At 50.8% G+C, this 17,230-nt stretch overlaps 1 protein-coding gene across 4 annotated transcripts in view; it reads right to left on the bottom strand.

Annotated features, from left to right (window-relative positions):
* Positions 1-2,072: 2,072 nt before the first annotated feature.
* The window catches only part of TLN1 (talin 1), a 501,447-nt gene continuing 486,289 nt past the window's right edge, over positions 2,073-17,230 (bottom strand). For all 4 annotated transcript variants that reach the window (XM_050762060.1, XM_050762063.1, XM_050762062.1 and 1 more), the window contains 30 exons: positions 16,400-16,519; positions 15,990-16,187; positions 15,650-15,789; positions 15,384-15,477; positions 15,192-15,281; positions 14,956-15,078; positions 13,065-13,208; positions 12,455-12,616; positions 12,072-12,212; positions 11,796-11,977; positions 11,492-11,624; positions 11,173-11,274; positions 10,919-11,089; positions 10,685-10,834; positions 10,473-10,574; positions 10,274-10,393; positions 9,393-9,539; positions 9,055-9,221; positions 8,714-8,897; positions 8,498-8,623; positions 8,283-8,399; positions 4,931-5,116; positions 4,714-4,821; positions 4,102-4,207; positions 3,778-3,902; positions 3,546-3,671; positions 3,355-3,417; positions 3,060-3,242; positions 2,781-2,909; positions 2,073-2,653 (listed from right to left, as the gene is read on the bottom strand). In XM_050762060.1, coding sequence (XP_050618017.1) covers positions 2,528-2,653; positions 2,781-2,909; positions 3,060-3,242; positions 3,355-3,417; positions 3,546-3,671; positions 3,778-3,902; positions 4,102-4,207; positions 4,714-4,821; positions 4,931-5,116; positions 8,283-8,399; positions 8,498-8,623; positions 8,714-8,897; positions 9,055-9,221; positions 9,393-9,539; positions 10,274-10,393; positions 10,473-10,574; positions 10,685-10,834; positions 10,919-11,089; positions 11,173-11,274; positions 11,492-11,624; positions 11,796-11,977; positions 12,072-12,212; positions 12,455-12,616; positions 13,065-13,208; positions 14,956-15,078; positions 15,192-15,281; positions 15,384-15,477; positions 15,650-15,789; positions 15,990-16,187; positions 16,400-16,519 — 4,065 coding nt within the window. In that variant the 3' untranslated portion in view covers positions 2,073-2,527. The remainder of the gene's footprint in view (positions 2,654-2,780; positions 2,910-3,059; positions 3,243-3,354; positions 3,418-3,545; positions 3,672-3,777; positions 3,903-4,101; positions 4,208-4,713; positions 4,822-4,930; positions 5,117-8,282; positions 8,400-8,497; positions 8,624-8,713; positions 8,898-9,054; positions 9,222-9,392; positions 9,540-10,273; positions 10,394-10,472; positions 10,575-10,684; positions 10,835-10,918; positions 11,090-11,172; positions 11,275-11,491; positions 11,625-11,795; positions 11,978-12,071; positions 12,213-12,454; positions 12,617-13,064; positions 13,209-14,955; positions 15,079-15,191; positions 15,282-15,383; positions 15,478-15,649; positions 15,790-15,989; positions 16,188-16,399; positions 16,520-17,230) is intronic.

Here is a 17,230-nt window from a genome sequence, read left to right as displayed (position 1 = left end):
TTTAATTAAATTAATACATTTAGGCTGGGCGTGGTGGCTCACGCCTGTTATTCCAGCACTTTGGGAGGCTGAGGCAGGCAGATCACGAGGTCAGGAGTTTAAGACCAGTCTGGCCAACATGGTGAAACCCCGTCTCTACTAAAAATACAAAAATTAGCTGGGCATGGTGGCATGTGCCTGTAATCCCAGCTTCTCAGGAGGCTGAGGCAGAATTTCTTGAATGGGGACCCAGGAGGTGGAGATTGCAGTGAGCCGAGATCATGCCACTACACTCCAGCCTGGGCTACAGACCAAGACTCCGTCTCAAAAAAAAAAAAAAAATTTTTTTTACTTCATCAAGTACATTTTTTTTGAGTCTTTCTCTGTTGCCCAGGCTGGAGTGCAGTGGCATGATCTCAGCTCACTGCAACTCTGTGTCCCAGGTTGAAGCAATTCTGGTGCTTCAGCCTCCCGAGTAGCTGGGATTACATGTGTGCGCCACCATCCCCAGCTAAGGAAAATAATGTCTTGGTATTGTTATGAAAATAATTTTGACCTATGGACCCCTGAAAAGGTCTTAGGGAACCCTAGGGGTCTGAGGACCACATTTGAAGAGTTGCTGGTCTAATGGGTTTTAAAGCCTCTCCCCAGATGGCTCCCAAGGTATCACTAGTGAGAAGTACGTGATTGGTCCCAGTTCCTGAGGACATGACAAGGAAATGATAACAAGAGTAAGCAGTTGTCCTGGGCTCATAGCTGGAGTTCAGAGTCTGGACTACCACTTGTCGGGGAGGTTGTAGAAGGGATTTGATCTCCAAGGCCCTCAACTCATACTATGACATTGAATCTAGGATTAGGGAGCCCCTGCAGTATGTACTGGAGTTGCCAGTCCTCTGCGTCAGAGAAGTGATAATACATCTAAATTTTCCAGTGCTTAGCACAAGCATGGCTTAGTAAATATTAAATGAATGAATCACAGGTGATAGGAGTGACGGTAGGAAGTTGGCACCATCTCTAATGGGCTGTCCTAGAGTTTCATCTACTTTATTTCTTAGAGAAGGGCTCTCACTCCATCACCCAGGCCGGCGCACAGTGGCACCACCATAGCTCACTGCAGCCTTGAACTCCTGGTCTCAAGCAGTCCTCCTGCCTCAGCCTTTTAAGTAGCTGGGATTAGAGGCTCGAGCCGCCGTACCAGCTACATTCCATCTACTTCAAGCTTTCCCTAATGTGGTGGGAGTAGAAGGTGTTAGTAGCAGACGGGTGGTGTTTGTGTTCTACTTGAGGAAATAATGTACTAGGCGGTAGTGTTGACTAAAGAATCATGCATGAAAATAGAGGCCAACCTGAGATGACTGTCAGAGAGTCCATGCATTATGGGCAGAGTGGGTGGATGAGGACATGGAAGCACACAGCATCCATCTTCCGGACTGGCTCCTTCCACTGACCCACCAGATTAGCAGGGCGGCTGGAACAGGGCTGCTAGCACCTGCCTGGCCACTAGGGGAGCTCTGCCCCTCTAACAATAAATTCTCACACCTGGGTCAAGCTTTTCCCTTTTAGTGATTCTCTAGGCAGGATTGCCCCAACCCAATCAAGAGTGGTGCCTACCCGAGGCAGCCTCAAGTTGGGATTTTTTTGTTTGCTAATGGCTTCAATCAATTTTGTGGCCATAGTTCTCTTAGGCTCAGACACTTACAGGCTTATTATTTTTAGCAAAGCTTCTTTTGAAAATTTGAATTTGGTCAAGGACTGGATTTGTTGACATACCCTGAGTAGTCATGAAGAACAGAATGTCCTGGTAGCCACAAGGAGCTGTAGTAGCTGCTGTCTCAGCAGCAGCAGAACAACACTTTGTGAGGCTTAGGTGCTGGCCAGTGAGGTGAGGATAACAGGAGTATGACTTCTCAGGCACAGCTTCCCCAGTGGATAACTTTAGGGGTCTGGGTGCAAGGATGAAGCGACCTCAGGGGCAGACTGCCAGTCTGCTCTCCCATTTCAAGCCGGATCAAGGAGGGTGACAGAACTCAACCCCACTCTCTCCCCTACTGCCCTGGGAGAAATCTTCTGTCTCCCTTGAAGCCAGGCAGAGGTTGTAGGTAGAATCATTTTTATTGGAACATGACCTGTTTGGGGCTTACAACTCTGCAGCCCCCATGGGTAGCTGGGGGTGGGGGAAGATAGTATCAAAAAACGATGAAGAGAGCTGATGAGGCTGTGGGGACTGGCTGGAAGCTGCTGGCAGGGTGGAGTGGGCTGGGGCCCTGGCAGGTTCAGATCGAGGTACAGCAGCGTTAATAATACTCTTGGAGCGTTAATACTCTGGGGAGGGGCAGGCACTTGGGGGGCCCTAGGGCATGAAGGCACTTGGGGTTAGGGAGGGGAAAGGGGATGTGCTGCGGGATTGGGCGGGGCCAGGCCCTGGGGTTTGGCAGGCACTTTGGGGAGTGCTGGGGTTGGGCAGATTGGGCCCTGACAGCCCAGAAGGCTTTGGTAGTGGCAGGCAAGAGTCTCTGGGCTGGGTCTGCGTTAAATAGAAGCGGCTTCTCTAGTGCTCATCTCGAAGCTCTGAAGGCAGGAACTTATACTGCTGCTGCCGGATCTGGGCCAGTTTCTTCCGCGCCTCTTCTAGCTCTCGTTCCTTCCGAAGCATCTCTTCCTGTGCTGCGATGATCTGAGGGTGGAGATCAGGGACTTAGTTCAGTGAGGATGTACAGCAGGGGCATAGGGAAGTTGGGACCAGTACAGACAACATGACTGCCCTCCTGACAGCATCCCTCAGTGTCTGGGGTGAAGCTCACCTGGGCAATGCCGCCGACCATCTTCTCTTTCACCACCACTGTCTCATTCTCCTGCTCTTCGAAGGCTGCAGCCTTTTGTGCTGCTTTCACCAGGTTATCTGAGGCTCGCTTCACTGCGTTGCCAGCAGCCTGGGCAGAGAGAAAGTGGCCTAAGTTGAGAACTCAGGTAGGGTCCCAGTTGAGACAGTCCCTCAATTCTCTCATAGAAACATACATCTCGGGAGTGACAGTTTGAAGCAGTATAGCCCAAGGGACAATGGGATGGGTCAGGGTTCTCACCTGAAGTCGTTTCATTGCCTCCGAGTCCTGGTCAGCCTTGACCTTGCAGGCCACAAGGAGCTGGGCTGTGGAGGCAGCTACCTGCTTGGCTGATGAGATGAGCTTCTCCTGGCTAGCGTGGCCTTGCACAGCTGCATTGGCTGCCTCACACAGATTGTTGGTGGCCGCAGCCACCATCCGGGCCTAAAGCAGGGAGAGTTTGCTTAAAAATATGTCCCTTGCCCTGGTCCATCCCCACTCCAGCCTTTTGAAGTCTCTCAAACTGAAAGAGACCTAGCGGGTATTGCACACTTACAGCAGAAATGAGGCCCTGAGACCACTGTCCATCGTCCAGTGCATTGGCTGGAATGGCACCCACCTGCAGGAAGGAGAAGAGCCTGCTTAGACCTCCATTTTCCTCACTTCAAAGACTCGTTGGCTATGGATGTGGGTGTGGACATCAAAGTGCCGACCCGTCCCCATTCTTGTGGGTATTTAAACACTCACCTTCCCTTGGGCCACTAGTTCTCTCTGGGCAGCCGATGCAGCCTTTACCAGTGCACTGGTGGCTGCTGCAATGGACTTGGCAGCTTCTAGTATCTGTTCCTCAAAGTTCAAGGACTCATCTGCCTCCTGCAATGAGCAAAGGTTGCAGAGAGAGATGTAAAGTCAGAGATGGGGCGGAAGGTGGGGACACTCTGCCATGGTGAGGGTGGAAGAGGAAGGGAGCAGGACTGACCTTGGGTTTGGCCCGGGGCTTCAGCTGCTCTAGCTTTTTAGCTGCAGCCTCAATGGCGGCTGCAGCTCCCAGGAGCTCATTCTCAGCAATGACTGTGGGGTCCTCTGGGTCCACCCATTCTGTTCCTAGTGGGATGAGGGAAGAGGAAAGAGGCTGAGGCAGAGTGGAGAGGTCAAAAGCACCAGAGAGCATGGTTAGTATCATCAGGCCCTGGCACCTGTAGGGACTATGGGCAGAGGCTAGCACAGAGCTATCCAGCCAGGAAGCAGAGATCACACCATGATAAGGGTTTTCCATCCATCCCTGTCCCTGGTCACCCCTCACCCTTCATGGCTTCAGCAGCCTGGATGAGCTCAGTGACGGAACCAGCCACACGCTTTGAATGTCCTGTCAGCTGCTGCTTCAGTTCTGGGCTTGGCTTCTGCAGGGTCTGGGCAAGAAGCAGGCAGGGGACAAAGAGCATCACATCTTAGGGTCTACCCTGATCTATGAAATAGGGCAGACCATGGCCCCCTCACCCCTATCCCTAGAGCACTCCACACCACAGCCCTCAAACACCACGCTGCCTATCCAAGCACACATCATGCATCACACCTCACACATGATGGAGACAGTGGGGCTGTGTCACTCACCGGCTGCAAGGAGCAAGGAGAATGATGAGATGAAAAAGATGACGAAGGTAGAGATGGGGGTGATCAGGTGGGAAGGGAGGAGAAAAAAGAGGAAGAGGAAGAGGTGACTGGGAGAACCAAAGATGATAAGAAGGATAGGGCCTGGGAGAAAGGGAGACTTGGAAAGGAGAACAGATTTGGGAAACAGAAGGTGGGGTAGGGAGGAGATCTGAGCAAAACAGAGAGCAGGGTGTGAGGCCTGCAGGAAGAGAGGCCTGTGTATTCAGAGAAGCTGGTATGAGGAACAAGCTACGCCCTCCCTTACCAGCAGCACATGGTCCAGCAGTTCCAGGTAGCCATTGGCACACTCCCGGCCATAGTGCAGGGCTCGAAGCCGCACATCAGGGGCCACTTCCGGGTGGTAAGCTGCTTCCTGTCCCCAGAGTAATATGTTAGTTTTAGGATCCCAGATCCCTACAGTTTCTTTCCCACTATGTTCTGCCCCAAAAGCTGCCTCACAGAAATGCCTCAAGGATTTCTACCTTGCAAGCCCGAAGCATATCTGCAATAGCACGGCGGCTCAGATTGGCTGTGGCAATGACATCTTCTTGGCGACAGGAATTGCCAGCGGCAACGGCCTTGGCTGTTGCCATGGTGATACCCTTGGTCATTCGGATGAAGTCTTCTGGGGTAGAGGTCTTGGCAGGTGGCTCTGGAGAACAGAAAACCTGTGGGGGCAGAAGAAGAAGAAAGATTTTACAGTGGCTGAGACTATGAGACAGTGTAGAACTCTGTGTGCATGTGATTTGGTGCAGACATTCACATATCACAGTGAATGTAACAGAAGGCAGCTGGTTATCATTTCTGACTGAAGCAACTGGGGAGTTTGTTTGTTTGTTTGAAATCACAAAAGTAATTACAAAAGTGGCTTTTGGCTGGGTTTTCATTCCCAAAAGAGAGAGAACCCTTGAAGGGGTGAGAGGCAGAGCTGGGCCGTAAAAGATATACATAAAAGATGATAGGAGGGCATTTTAGGTAAATGGTAGGGCATGAACAACCAAGATGTCAAGTGGGAAAGTATCAAGGAATGTTCTGGAATATAGGAATGGTGAAGAAAAGGTTATTGGGGCCTTGAGTATCACACTGAGGAACCTGGAATTTTACATAATATGTGAAAGTCATAAAATATTTTGATGTATGCGTTCAATCTACAAACATTTATTAAAGATCAGCTAGGTGGCAGATTCTATGCAAGGGGCTAGGGATGCTCCTTGTTCTCACGGAGCTTACATTCTGGTTTTGGACACAGGTAATAAATAAGTAAACAAGCAGTAAAACTGAGGACTGTGATTTGGATTATGAGAGAATTTAAAAAGAGTGCTGTGATGAGAACTATTTCAGATAGGTGGTCAAGGAAGGGCCCTCTGAGGAGGTGACACTGAAGCTGAAGCCTGAGGAACTGGAAGGAGCACAGCGTTTAAAAAGCTGGAGAAAAGTGAGTGGAAGAGCCTGCAACAGGTGAGAGCCTGGCATGTTCTCAGAACTGATAGGGCAGGGGGATGGGGCGCAAAAAGGAGGAAAGTAGGATGAGATTGGAGAAGCAAGCAGGGTCATCACTGATGGGTTTTAAGTAGTGAGGTGACATAATCTAATATATATTTAAGACAGGGTCTTGCTCTGTCACCCAGGCTGGAGTGCCCTGGAGTGATCATAGTTCACTGTAGCCTTGAACCCCTGGGCGTGAGGGATCCTCCTGCCTCCAGACTCATGAGTAGCTGGGACAGTCGTGGGCCACCTTGCCTAGCTAATCTTTAAATTTTTTTGTAGAGACAGTATCTTGCTATGTTGTACAGACTAGTCTTGAACTCACTGAAGTGATCCTACCATCTCAGTCTCCCAAAGCACTGGGATTTTACAGGCATGAGACACCATGTCCAGCTCTAATTTATATTTTAAAAACATAATTCTGGCTACTGTGTACAAAGAAGGGGGCAAGTGTTGAAGCACGGTGATTGGATAGAGACTACTGTATAAATCCAATTAAGGACTGATGATGGTTTGGACAGTGTGGTAGTGGTGGGAGATAAAAAGAGAAAATGAGCTGTATTTGGAAGGGGCACTAACAAAACTTAGATGTGGGGAATGAGAGAAAGAGAGAAGTCCAATATATTGAAGCTGGGTTTCTGGCTTTAGGAACCGAGTTACTATAAGGTGCCATTTACTGAGATGGTGGAAGACCAGGAAAGGACCAGGTATGGCAGGCAAAGAGTCAAGAGTTCCAACTTGGACATCTTCAAGTAAAGGTGAAAACAGAACCTTAGAAAGATGAATTTAGAAATCAGAAAGGTGACTAGGGAGAGAGGAGAGTGGCAGGGACCGGAATCAGGGAGACCAGGGAGAAAGCTGGTGCCACAGCCAAAGTGCAGTAGAGTATGGAAGTGTGAACCAGAGTGCGGACAGGGCACCAGGGAGGAAGAATGAAAGAACATGGCAATAGCCTGGATATAGTGGCTAAGATGGTGAAGTCAAAGATGACTGAGGTGGAATCTTCATGAGTGCAAGGGTGTTCCCACCATTAGGAGGACCATGTCATGATTCAGAGGCACTGTGTCTAGGTGGTGATGTCAAACAGGCAGTTGAAAATAACTCAACTCAGAACTGGATGTCTGCTTCTTACAGAATAATAATGAAAGTGGTTAAACTTGCCAAAGAAGACAAGAGAGAAAGAAGGCTATTTGTACAACCCTGGGAAGACCTCTACATTTACTAGGTTAAAGGTGATTCAATGATGTTTGAGAAACAAGAGAAAAGCCAGTATCTAGGCCAAGGGAAAAAAGAACTTCTTTTTTTTTTCTTTTTTTGAGATGGAGTCTCGCTCTGTCGCCCAGGCTGGAGTGCAGTGGCACCATCTTGGCTCACTGATACCTCCGCCTCCTGGGTTCTAGCGATTCTCCTGCCTTAGCCTCCCAAGCAGCTGAGACTACAGGCGCACACCACTATGCCCAGCTAATTTTTGTATTTTTAGTAGAGACGGGGTTTCGCCATGTTGGCCAGGCTGGTCTCGAACTCCTGACCTTGTAATGCACCTGCCTCAACCTCACAAAGTGCTGGGAATTACAGACATGAGCCACCGTGCCTGGCGGAAGAAAGAATTTCAAAGAGAGGCTTGTTAACAGAGTCAGATGCTTTGGAAATGTTTGAAGAGGATGAAGGCCAAGAAGTGGCCACTGAATGTGGCAATTAAGAGGCCACTGGTGACTGGAGAAAGAGGGAGGGTGGTGAAAAGACAGTTGTCAAATGCTAAAGAATAAACAAGTGGGTAGGGGACAGACATGAGTGTAGCTCACTGGCACAGTGGCTCATGAGTGTAATCCCAGCACTTTGGGAGGCCAAGGCGGGAGGATCACTTGAGGCCAGGAGTTCGAGACCAGCCTGGTCAACATGGTGAAACCCCATCTCTACTAAAAATACAAAAACTAGCCAGCATGGTATGCACCTGTAGTCCCAGTGACTCAGAAAGCTGAGGCATGAGAATTGCTGGAACCTGGGAGGTGGAGGTTGCAGTGAGCCGAGATCACGCCACTGCACTCCAGAAGGAGGGCGTGGGAGACCTGGGGTAGGGAAAGTCACATGGTGATTGAGGAAGATGCCATGTGAAATGGAAAGGTTACCCACACCTGGGAGAAGTGACAAGAGGAGAGGGCTGAGAAGGCTGGAGGAGGATGGCTACAGAGCGAGACCCTTCTCAAAAAAAAAAAAAAAAAAAGTCTGGCGATAGATGAGAGAGAAGACTGTGTGTGACTCCGTCTGTGAGTATATGTGTGGCACAGGTTCACAGGCTTTCAGGATCCCTCTCTCTGACCCTAGTCCCTGATGCCCCAGACTCTCACTCACCGCCAGTTCCTGCCGTATGTGTTCGGTGGTTGCCTCCAGGGCCCGAGTGCCTTTGGTGGCCTCATCTTCCACGGCTTTTACTGTCTTAAGCAATGATGTCACATTGGTCACCATCACCTGGAGGTATCAGAGGAGTGTAGAGGAATGATTTTAAGGAACAGGGGGAAGTACATTAATCCAGTGCCCCTCCTGATGTTGCTCTCATTCTCTCCAACCTTGGCAGAGTTCTTTAGCTGCCACACAGCAGGGTCATCTCCAACTTTGCCAGCTGCAGCCTTCGTTGCACTGATGAGGTCTCCCAGGGCCTTGGCTACATCTTTCACTGCGTTGATTAGTACCACCTGTATGGGAGAGGGTTGGCTCTGGTCTATGGGAGGAAGAAGCGGGACAGGAAGTGGTTCCAGCTGGAATTAGGGGCATCAGGTTGCTACCTGGGTCTCAGGGTCCTCAGCTCCCAGGCTGGCTGCACCCAGCTTGACCACATCAGTGAGGCGGGTGATGGTCGCCACGGAGGACTGGGCAGCCTGTGCCAACTTCTCCTGGCTCCCGGCTGCGTTTTGCACCAGGACCTTGGTGTCCTCCACCAGCACCTTCGCAGTCTTCAGGATGCCCTCCCTGAAGGAGGGCCCAGCTTAGTCAGATCTCCCCTACCCACTCTAACCTGTCCAAGGTGCCTGGTCCAGGTCTTCCCTATTCCAGCAAATGATATCCTGCCTCTTCCAGCCCCATGCCCTGACCTGTCTGCCTCCCTTAGGCCCAGGTCCTGTCTTACCGGTGGTCAGCGAAAGTTTCAGTACCCTCGCGATTGAGCGTGCCAGCAGTGGCGAACATGATGGTGGTGTCGAGGTCAGCAATGATACCAGACACAGCGCTGGCCGCTGTGATGCAAGCCTGGGTGCCACGATTCCCAGCCTGGAGCGCAGCTAGGACGTGAGAGACCTGGGGTAGGGAAAGTCACGTGGTGACTGTGGAAGGTGCCATGTGAAATGGAAAGGTTGCCCATGCCTGGGAGAAGTGACAAGAGGAGAGGGCTGAGAGGGCTGGAGGAGGATGGCAAAGGCTACAGAGTTTGGAGGCAGTCCCACCATCTGCAGGGATGAGCATTGTCACCTTCTCAGAAACTCTCCGGGCACATTCTATGAGCTCCTTCTTGGTGTAGGCATCACTGGGGCTGCACTGCAGGGCGCCTGCCTTGGTGACCAGAGCAGCACAGCCATGGCCCAGCTCCTGTACCCGGTGTTTGATATGGGAACCTATCTGTGAGCCGAGGGAAAGAGAGAGAGATTTTACAAGGGGCACTCAGGGTACCACTGTGCTTGGAAAAGTCACTAAGGACATAGAAAAAACATGCATCGTAGATTAAAGCAGCAGAGAGAGAAAGTTCCCAGCACAAGGACGTTTCTGGTTTCATGTCCTTTAGACAGGAGGTAACCTCCTACACATGGAAAATAGTAGCATGCAGGCACTAAGTGGTGAGGATTGTGTTAAGCACAGTGGGGAGGAGGGGAGGAGCACTTTATGCTTGAGTGTTAGAATCAGAGGGCCATGGATTACCATGTGGCCTGTATGGGGTTATGGAGGGTTTTGAGGATGGGGATTACATGTGTCCTACTAAGATCCAATTACTTGGTTTCTTGGAAAGCTAGAGGCTTAGGTAAGGAAGAGCTTCATGGCCTTGCAGCAAGAAAGAACAAGAACATGGACTGGCAGCACAGCACAGAAGCAGCCGTAGGCCCAGATGAGGGTCAGCAGAAGCCAAAGAGGCAGGTCCAGGAAGGCTCCAGATTCTGAGCTGTCTCCTTTGTACCCGTGACTGAAGAAGGCTTTGATCCTCTGTCCCTACCCAGAGCCTCACTAGTGTTCAGCAGAGTGGCCCTGAGGCTGTTCCCCTTTCTATGAAAGACCAGAGAGGGTGGGGGTGGGACAGCCCTAGACGCTGACACATCAGGAACAAGGGGCAGGGGGCAGGGCAGAGCTGCCTCCACGTTTACCTCTTCATTTTCAGCAGCCACCGCTGCAGGCTTGGCCTCCGAGGCCAGACGGCCATAGTCACTGGTCAGCTGGTTAGCAAGAGGGCCCAGCTCCTCTGGGCTGGTGTTTGACTTGGTAACCTGGTGATAATGGAAGGAGTGAAGTTATATCCAAAGTCAGCTCTCCGAGGGCAGTCCTCTGACACTCGCCCAAACTCACCATCTCCTGAACGGTCACTGCAATGGCCTTGGCTGTCCGCACCATAGTTGTTTGGTAATCCACGAAGGAACCTTCTGGTTCACCCATTGGTCCTTCATCTAGCTGAAGGGGGAGGACAGGGACAGGGAAAGACTGTTAAGGTCTCTGCCACTGTGCTTGGAGGCTCTGGCCCAGGGTAGCCTCAGTGTCTACAGGCACCCCAAGACTCTAACCTGGTTGATGGCCTGGGTGATGGAGTCCACCATGCCACCCACGACCCCGGCAGCACTGGCTGCCTCGTTGAGAGTTGTTGTCAGGTCCTCTACGGCCTCTGTCATCATCTGCACAGCCTCCTCCAGGGCTTCCTGGGTGTGAGCTGCTTGCTGTGGGGAGAGAAGAAGAGCTCTGTTGTTCCTGTTTCTCCAGCCTCTTGCTAGTAACAGCTCCTCCCTCCCAACCCTCAATACCTTTGGGTTACCACCAGCCTCCTTGGCAGTGTATAGCAACTGCAGGGCAGATTCTGCCAATGTTTTAGTCTGGTCCAGGAGCGCCATCTGCTGCGGGTGGCTCAGGGTCTTGGAGGCAGCACCCACTGCAGCCAGGGTGAGCGGCTCAAAGTACTGGGCCATCTGGGACACCTGAGGCAAGGGGTTGGACTAGGGGTCAGGTCCCCTCTTTCTCACCCTACTCCCTGGGATTTCCCATGAGTCTCCATAGGTACCTTGTGTCCCAGCTGGGAGGCTTCAGCCCGGGCAGCATTGGCTAGTGGCTCAATGAGATGGGAGATCTCTTGTACTGCAGTGAGCATCTGAGTGTGCAAGGCCTGGGGAGGAAGTGGACTTTAGCCCTGATCGTGACCTGCAATAGGACCCTCTGGCTACACAGGACTGCTCTTCCTTTCATACTGAATACCCTAACCCTCCTTGGCACATCCTAGCCCTTTGATGTCCCTAAGAAGCCACTCCACGATCCCCCAGCTTCTTTGAGTCTGACATTTCTCTTCCTAGACACATCTTTCCAGATAACCCTCTCCCCCTCACCTCTTGAGAGATTCCCTCACGGGGAGCAAGCTGCTGGCTGACTGCAGCGAGGGAAGCCTGGTCTAGGTCCCGTAGACAACTGTTCAGACCTGCAATGGCCGCTTCACACTCCAGCTGCCCTGGAGCCTTGTCCCTGCAGACACATCAGGGGCTCCAACACCAAGAACATCCCCTAGTGCAAGGCCAGCCTATCCTTCCCCTATATCCTCCCAACACCATCCCATCTAATTGCACTTAAGTGCCCATCCTCCATTCTGCCACAATGTGTGCCCCCCAGCCACACTGGTTCTCCACCCCTCAGTACCTCATGCTTGTAATTAGCTTCTTGATGGAGTCTGAGACAGTACGGGAGTGGCCGGCCAGCACTGACCAGCTCGGGGGGTCCCGGGGATTGACTGCGAGGGCCCGGGCTGTCTGGATGAGTCCCCCAGCACTCTCTAACATTGTCTTGGCAGATATCACAATGGGCTCCATGGCAGCCCGACCCTGGGGAGAGGGGAGGCAGGAAGGTAAGTCTCAGGATTCCCTGGAAGATGAGGTGATAAGCTGGCCTGTCAGGTCCCCCTTCACATCGCCTCACCTCAGGGCTGATCTGGGCAGGAATGCTGGAGAACTCAGGGTTGGATGCAAAGGCACTCAGATTGTCCACAGCCTCCAGCAGAGGGGCTGTTGCTGCTCGGCACTGGGCACGGTTCTCCTCTGTGAAGGCCCCATCTAGCGCCTAGAAGTGACAGAGAGGCTCTCAGGACTTGGGATGCAGGCATAGGGGGTATAGGAAGTGAAGTCCAGGTCTCCTTCCCAGGACTTAAAGGATTTGGGGAGAGGCTAGGGGGTCAGTCTGGATAGAAAGAGTTTGGGCTCAGGCAGAGGGGATTTGGTAGAAGGCCTCAGGGAATAACTGGGGGACTCGGGAGAGAAGATCGGACAGGTCAGGGAGAGGCTGGGAATTCAAGCACTGGGAACCTTGATGGTCTTGACAAGATTAGCTGTGCTGTTGGCCACCTCCTTGGCTGACTGTACAAACTGGCGCTTGGCAGTAGGATTGGCAGTACGGGCAGAAGCCAGGCGACAGCTGTTACACAGTGCAGAGGTGTGTTTGGCCACAATGGTGGCTGCGGAGAGCACCTGAGGAGACACGTGGAAGAGCCACAATGAGGGCAGGAAGGAGGTGTACATACCCAAGGAGGAGCCATTTTAGGGTCAGAGGATGGAGAGCAATACCCTGGGGAGTCAAAACAGGAAAAACAGAGTCACCTGAAAAGTCAAGATCTAGGAGACAGAGACACCCAAAGATGAACTGGGCATGGGAGAGGAAAGACATACTAACGGAGAAGCCATAAGAGGGCTGGTGGGAGAGTAAGCTCGAACATCTACAGAGAAGTTGTGAATTTAGCAGTAACTGAAAAATGATGAGACCCATGGCAGAAAAAGATAGTTACTCAAAGAGAAGCCGTGTGTGCAAGGTCAGAGATGGGTCCCTGCCTTCTTTCCCACATGCCTCACCTCCCTCTACTCCACGGGGTTGGTCTGCCCTTTCCCAGACTTGCCTGTGGTCCCTATTCCCTTGAGTTACCTGGGCCTGGGTACAGCCAGGCTCTCCCAAACTGTGGCAGGCCATCTGAATTGCCTGGTTTGCACGGGCAAACTGTGTGGGCTCCACCAGCCCTTGCTGTCCAGCTTGACTATTGGGGTCAGAGACACCAACCAGATATGCAGCCTAGGAAGAGAAAAGGGGGTTGGGGTGAGGAATAAAGATTGCAGGTGGGAAATGAATAGTGATAGCAGGGACAAAAGAGAGCAGAGGTAAGTTTAGAGAACAGGGCTTATTTTTCAGAGTTCTCCATGAGTGGAGATACATTAGCAAACTATGGTTATACTGTAAAGAAGAAAAAAAATACTCTCCTGTTTCATTAAGTATATTCAAGCATTTCAGAATATTAAAAAAGTTAATCAAAAGGAAAACTATATAACAAGGGTTTTTATCAAATCTCTATTTAGATATGTTTGTGTATGCTGGGTCTTAGAGTAAAAAGTATGGCTTACTTTAAGTAGCAGTAAAAAGTTTAAGAGTGAAATACAAATATACACCTTCGTGCACACAAGCAAAGCCTCTTTTAAAGACAGTTCAAAACTGATGAAGATTATTAGGCTAATTCACATTTACAGCACCTCCATGCAGCAGGTATTTTTGGAAAGGGAAGGGAGGGATTAAAAAGCCGTTTTTATGATGGAAACAACATCCTAATGTTTGATTCATACTTCAATCAATACACATTAGCTTTGCTTTCTCCTCTATGCATTTTCACAAGTTGGGGGAAAAAACAAACAAACAAACAACAAAGAGGTTTAGTGAAACCCCCTCTTACTAAAAATACAAAAATTAGGCGGGTGTGGTGGTGCACACCTGTAGTCCCAACTACTTGGGAGGCTGAGGTAGGAGAATCTCTTGAACCCGGGAGGCGGAGGTTGCAGTGAGCCGAGATTGTGCCTCTGCACTCCAGCCTGGCGACAGAGTGAGACTCCATCTCAAAAAGCAAACAAACAAAAACAAACAAACAAAAAACCAAAAAAAAAAAAAAAAAAAAAACCTCAAGCCACTTAGAGCAAGGGACCCATTCTGACAGGGCACAGGGAGGTGGTGGAGATGGAGGGCTAGGATGGTAGGCTTTCAGGGAAAACAGTCTGAGGCGAACTCTCATGCCAGTTTGTTTTAAGGATTCATATACTAAAGCAAAATACTTTAGAGTTAATAGGTAGTTTTATACTTGATAATGTGGAAAAAGGCAAAGTTAAGTGATGACTCAAGTAACTAGAAATTTTGTCACTAGTACTATTTTAAGAAAGTAGTCATTACAGCCGGGCACGGTGGCTCACGCCTGTAATCCCAGCACTTTGGGAGACCAAGGCGGGCAGATCATGAGGTCAGGAGATCGAAACCATCCTGGCTGACATGGTGAAACCCCGTCTCTACTAAAAAAAAAAATACAAAAAATTAGCCAGGCGTGGTGGCAAGTGCCTGTAGTCCCAGCTACTCAGGAAGCTGGGGCAGGAGAATGGCATGAACCCGGGAGGCAGAGCTTGCAGTGGGCGGAGATCACGGCCACTGCACTCCAGCCTGGGCAACAGAGCGAGACTCCATCTCAAAAAAAAAAAAAAAAAGTAGTAATTAGATGAAAAAATGGTTTGTATAAGCTAATTAGTATATTTTGAGAAAGCCAGCTGGAAAAGGCCTCATGGTTGGGCAGTGTAATCCTAACCAAAGTACCAGGGTTCAGGAATTACAGCAATCAGAACTGTTGATGTTCAGTAATTGCTGACAAGTGTCTCCACTTCAGAAGGACAACCCAGATACCACAGAGCTGGCTTTGCAAACATAAACTTCTTATCTACAGATATGTCAGGCTGAGAGGAGACAGGGTAAAGAAAGTAGGGGCCATTCAAGGAACCCATCTCAGGAAAATAACCTGTGCAGCTGCCTCTGTGAAGCCACAAAGTGCCTTTGAGGCTGTGGAAATGGCCTCTCCAAACTCTGGCAGATTTCCATTCTTGGCATTTTGGGAGATGCCAGTCATAGCCTCGCCCAGCACCTGAGGAACAGAGGACATCAGGGGAGTCACAGCGTGTTCTCAGAATCCCAGGGCAGCATCTGGTTAGCTCCATCCTACTGCCCTCTCTCCTCCGAGTTCCTGGCTGTGCTGACCTTTGAGTTCTCCATTACACTGTCCAGGCAACCAAAGTAGGACATGTCATTGATGGGCTGGACTGGGTTCTCCAGGAGTTCCCGGACTGTCTGTGTAGGGGGAGGGCAAAGTGAGATCCAAGACACCTCCCTCAGACTCAAAACCAGAACACTTCCCTCAACCTCAATGCCATCAGCCTGCCATGTGCCTACCTCCAATTCCCGCAGGGCATTATCACACTCCTTCTGGCCGGGTGCCTGCTGGGTGCACATAGTGATGAGCTGATTGATACTGTCAGTTACTGCCCTGGGAGGGACAGAAAGTTGAGTGAATACGTGAATAGGTCATCATTTCTGGGTCCTATATAAGTATTTATCTTTTGCCTATAGCCACTCTTAAGCCGGGAAGCTCTCATGAACTGCCTGCTCCCCAGTCTCTCTCACACAGTCCAGGGCTGGGCATGTCAGTAACTATTTACCTGGCAGCTGCAGCCAGCTGACTCTTGAGGTTAGGGGCAGCAGGGTCCGTGGACAGGGCCTTGGCAGCCAGAAGAAGTTTGCTTGAAGACATGGAGATGCCCTTCAAGTTGGACACAACTTGGGCTCGGTCCTCCTGGCTCTGTTGAAGTTGACAAGGTCAATGCATTGTCCTGTCCTTTCTTATCTGTCTCTAAAAGGGATCTTCTTTCCCAGACACTCAAGTAGTGCTAGAGACTGGGGAGGGAAGGGAGCCAGGAGCAAGTCAGGACTGGTCACCCAACTGCCTCCTATCTAACCCTTAGTGGGAACCATTCAACCAGACCCTCTGCCTCTTCATACCGGAGCCTGGCCTGCCATCTCCACACCCGCTTCCAGGAAGGTGCTGAAGTCCTGTCCAAATCGGCCTGAGGCTCGAGCCAGGTCCTGAGGGGTTCCCCGAGAGGCCTGCACCAGTTCTGTGGCTGCCTGATTCAGCCCAGCAGCCGCTTCGTTCAACCGGCTCTGAGCTTCTTGAAATGTCCCAGTGCTAGGAGGAAGCTGCAGGGTGAGAGGGGAAGTCAGAGAGAAGAATGGGGAATGATGCAGGGAGAAGTTTCGTAAAGGAGGGCTGAAAAGGTGGGCACATAGCCTGGGAGTAATGACAGGGGACAGATCTGGGAAGTCAGGGTCAAAGGACAACCGAGAGGGAAGAAGGAGAGGCCTGGCATTCTTTGACTCCTATGTTCCCCCACCCCCTACTGTCCTCCTACCGAGTCACTCAGGAGTCGCTTGCTGGCATCTCCAACTGCCCTCAGGGCATTATCCACATCGCGCTGGCCAGGTAGGCAGCTGACACAGCGGTTCAGAGCCTGGGTCACTGCTTTAGCCACCTGGGGTGAGAAAGGAGACAGGGTTACCCAAATGAAAAAAATTTGAGTGATCGCCTCCATTCATGCGACCTGGGAGATGACTAGCTCTACTGCCTCTGAAAGTGAAAAAAGCATTGTAGGTGAACAGGCTAAGGTAAGGCTTTCAAGTGACAGTAATTAAACTTCCCCAAACTTAGTGTTTAGCTTGGCCCATGACTGAATCCAACTGAGACACTTCTACAAGACCAAGAGGGCTGGGCACGGTGGCTGACGCCTGTAATCCCAGCACTATGTGAGGGCGAGGCGGGCGGATCACGAGGTCAAGAGATCGAGACCATCCTGACCAACATGGTGAAGCCCTTTCTCTACTAAAAAAAATACAAAAATTAGCTGGGTGTGGTGGTACGTGCCTGCAGTCCCAGCTACTAGGGAGGCTGAGGCAGGAGAATCACTTGAACCCAGGAGGTGGAGATTGAAGTGAGCCAAGATTGCGCCATTGCACTCCAGCCTGGGCAAGAGCGAAACTCCATCTCAAAAAATAAAATAAAATAAAAAAAATAAAAGACCAAGAGAACATAAGGGTGGAATCCACAGAGGGGCTCTCAAGAGCAGACACGAGAAGACATCGCTCTGTCAGTGCGGACGAGGCTTAGAAGCTTTGGCCTCAATCAGGGTGGGCCTTATGAAGGAACCTAGGGGAGAGGGAGAGGGAGGGAGCGGCCCCTCCCCAAT

Source organism: Macaca thibetana, chromosome 15 (genome assembly GCF_024542745.1).
Source record: "Macaca thibetana thibetana isolate TM-01 chromosome 15, ASM2454274v1, whole genome shotgun sequence".
NCBI lineage: Eukaryota > Metazoa > Chordata > Mammalia > Primates > Cercopithecidae > Macaca > Macaca thibetana.
This window is presented reverse-complemented; position numbering and strand designations above follow the sequence as displayed.